Here is a 1,652-nt window from a genome sequence, read left to right as displayed (position 1 = left end):
CTGTGTCGGCAAATTAGATACACTGGTTCCACATTCATTACCGTAGGTTACGAAGGCAATGATAGCAAACAAGTATTTCATTCTAACGTTCTGATCTCACTAACTGCTTGAAGGTACTGGTCATGATTTCGGGCGCAACGTAATATATGTATGCGAAAATATTCTTATCAATTTCTGTGCAAACCCATGCAGAGAAAAATGAGAAACTGTGCAAAACGTGAAACCACCATACTCTAACTGTGATAGCTAGAATCCGGGCATTTGGCTGTAGATACACTGTCTAAAAAATGAGCGAATCGTAAGAAAAGGGTTGAAGCTGATAAAATAACCAATTCAGAGTTTGTTTTGACGTAACCACAAAACACGAAGAAAAGAAAATTGTAACCACAAAACACGAAGAAAAGGAATTGTTATGCGATGAATGAAGAATAATCATTTTATTTGTGTTAAAAAATAACTCATAAAACTGGCATAGAACAAAGAAAACTTTAGCACGAAAAACCGTTACACTTTCCGTTGAGCCACTGGTCTTATCATCATTTTCGAAGATTTTAAAGAATAATAATATCCTCGGAGCGAATACCATACCATTCCCGTAGCATATTCTTTTGTTTCCCCCCATAGATAGCGCCCATTGAGGTTGCTGGAAAAATAAAACAGTAAACGTATTTCTTAAATGGCTTAAGATAAAAACATATTCTTTCACTATATACCTTCTATGACAAGCCGAATACCACCAAGCGCCATTGTATGTTACAGCACAACTACCCTCCCAAGTATCGTTGTCCGAGTCAAGAGTAGAAAATTTCATTCCAGTAACACTAATCAAGGAATCCCCAGCAGTTCCAGAATATCCAGTAATGTTGTTTAAAGCGTACAGTTCACTTTCGCCACCGATCTCAAACAGATCGTACTTTGCGTAGGTTTTACGGCCTTCGAAGTCTTCTAGCAATATCACCAGTTCGTGTGGCTTAGAGGCCGTCAGCTGATGGATGCGATCAAGGCCCAACCAAAACTCGCCTTCAAGTTGTCCGAACCCATTTTTGTACTCCTTCCAGTTGCGATAGAAGTTTGCAGAGCCATCGAAGCGATGTTGGATCACAACCCATCCTCCGGCGTCATATTCTTGATCGCACAGCACTGTCATAGGCTCTTTGAATGGCTTCTCCGGTTCGATTTGATACACTCCAGAGACATTCGACGGTACTTGGCGACATGACTCATAGCTACTTTTGCTGATATTGTTCGTGAGACTCTCCAATACAAGTTTTTGACTCGCTAGTAAAGATTGCTGCCCGGCTATTAACTCTTTGATATCTCGTTGTACTACAGTAATATTGTACTCTATCAATTTGGTTTTGTAACTTATTTGGTTAATTGTTTCGCCATTTAACTGCGCAAGCCAGGATAATGTTTCCACCGATTTTACCAAACCGTCAACAGTGTTGGTTAGAGCACTTAACTTTCTTCCACTTTCTTTACATTCATCACACAATATTGGCACGGTATTCAGGGTCACGAGAAAAAGTACGACAGCAATCTTAAACATGATGGCCTCAATTATTTAAAAAACACTAGCCTGAAACGAACTTGACTGGCCGCTTTTATATTGGGTCAAGTAAAAAGTTTCCGCCGATTTTGAACCAAATTTC

The 1,652-nt window shown here is 39.6% G+C and overlaps 1 protein-coding gene across 1 annotated transcript; it reads right to left on the bottom strand.

Annotated features, from left to right (window-relative positions):
* Positions 1 to 418: 418 nt before the first annotated feature.
* LOC128277110 (ryncolin-1-like) lies at positions 419 to 1,559 on the bottom strand. Its single transcript, XM_053015559.1, has 2 exons — positions 714 to 1,559; positions 419 to 643 (listed from the first exon to the last, which is right to left on the bottom strand). Exons 1-2 carry the CDS (start codon positions 1,547 to 1,549, stop codon positions 505 to 507), a joined length of 975 nt encoding a protein of 324 aa, XP_052871519.1. The 5' UTR covers positions 1,550 to 1,559; the 3' UTR covers positions 419 to 504.
* Between the last annotated feature and the right edge of the window lie 93 nt (positions 1,560 to 1,652).

The sequence above is a fragment of the Anopheles cruzii genome, unplaced genomic scaffold, assembly GCF_943734635.1.
Source record: "Anopheles cruzii unplaced genomic scaffold, idAnoCruzAS_RS32_06 scaffold04011_ctg1, whole genome shotgun sequence".
In the NCBI taxonomy this organism is placed as follows: Eukaryota; Metazoa; Arthropoda; class Insecta; order Diptera; family Culicidae; genus Anopheles; species Anopheles cruzii.
This window is presented reverse-complemented; position numbering and strand designations above follow the sequence as displayed.

Coding starts and splice junctions, on each gene's coding strand:
- LOC128277110 (XM_053015559.1), bottom strand. CDS start 1,549: ATGTTTAAGATTGCTGTCGTACTTTTTCTCGTGACCCTGAATACCGTG. Junction 644..713: donor TATTCGGCTTGTCATAGAAG/GTATATAGTGAA, acceptor TTATTTTTCCAG/CAACCTCAATGGGCGCTATC.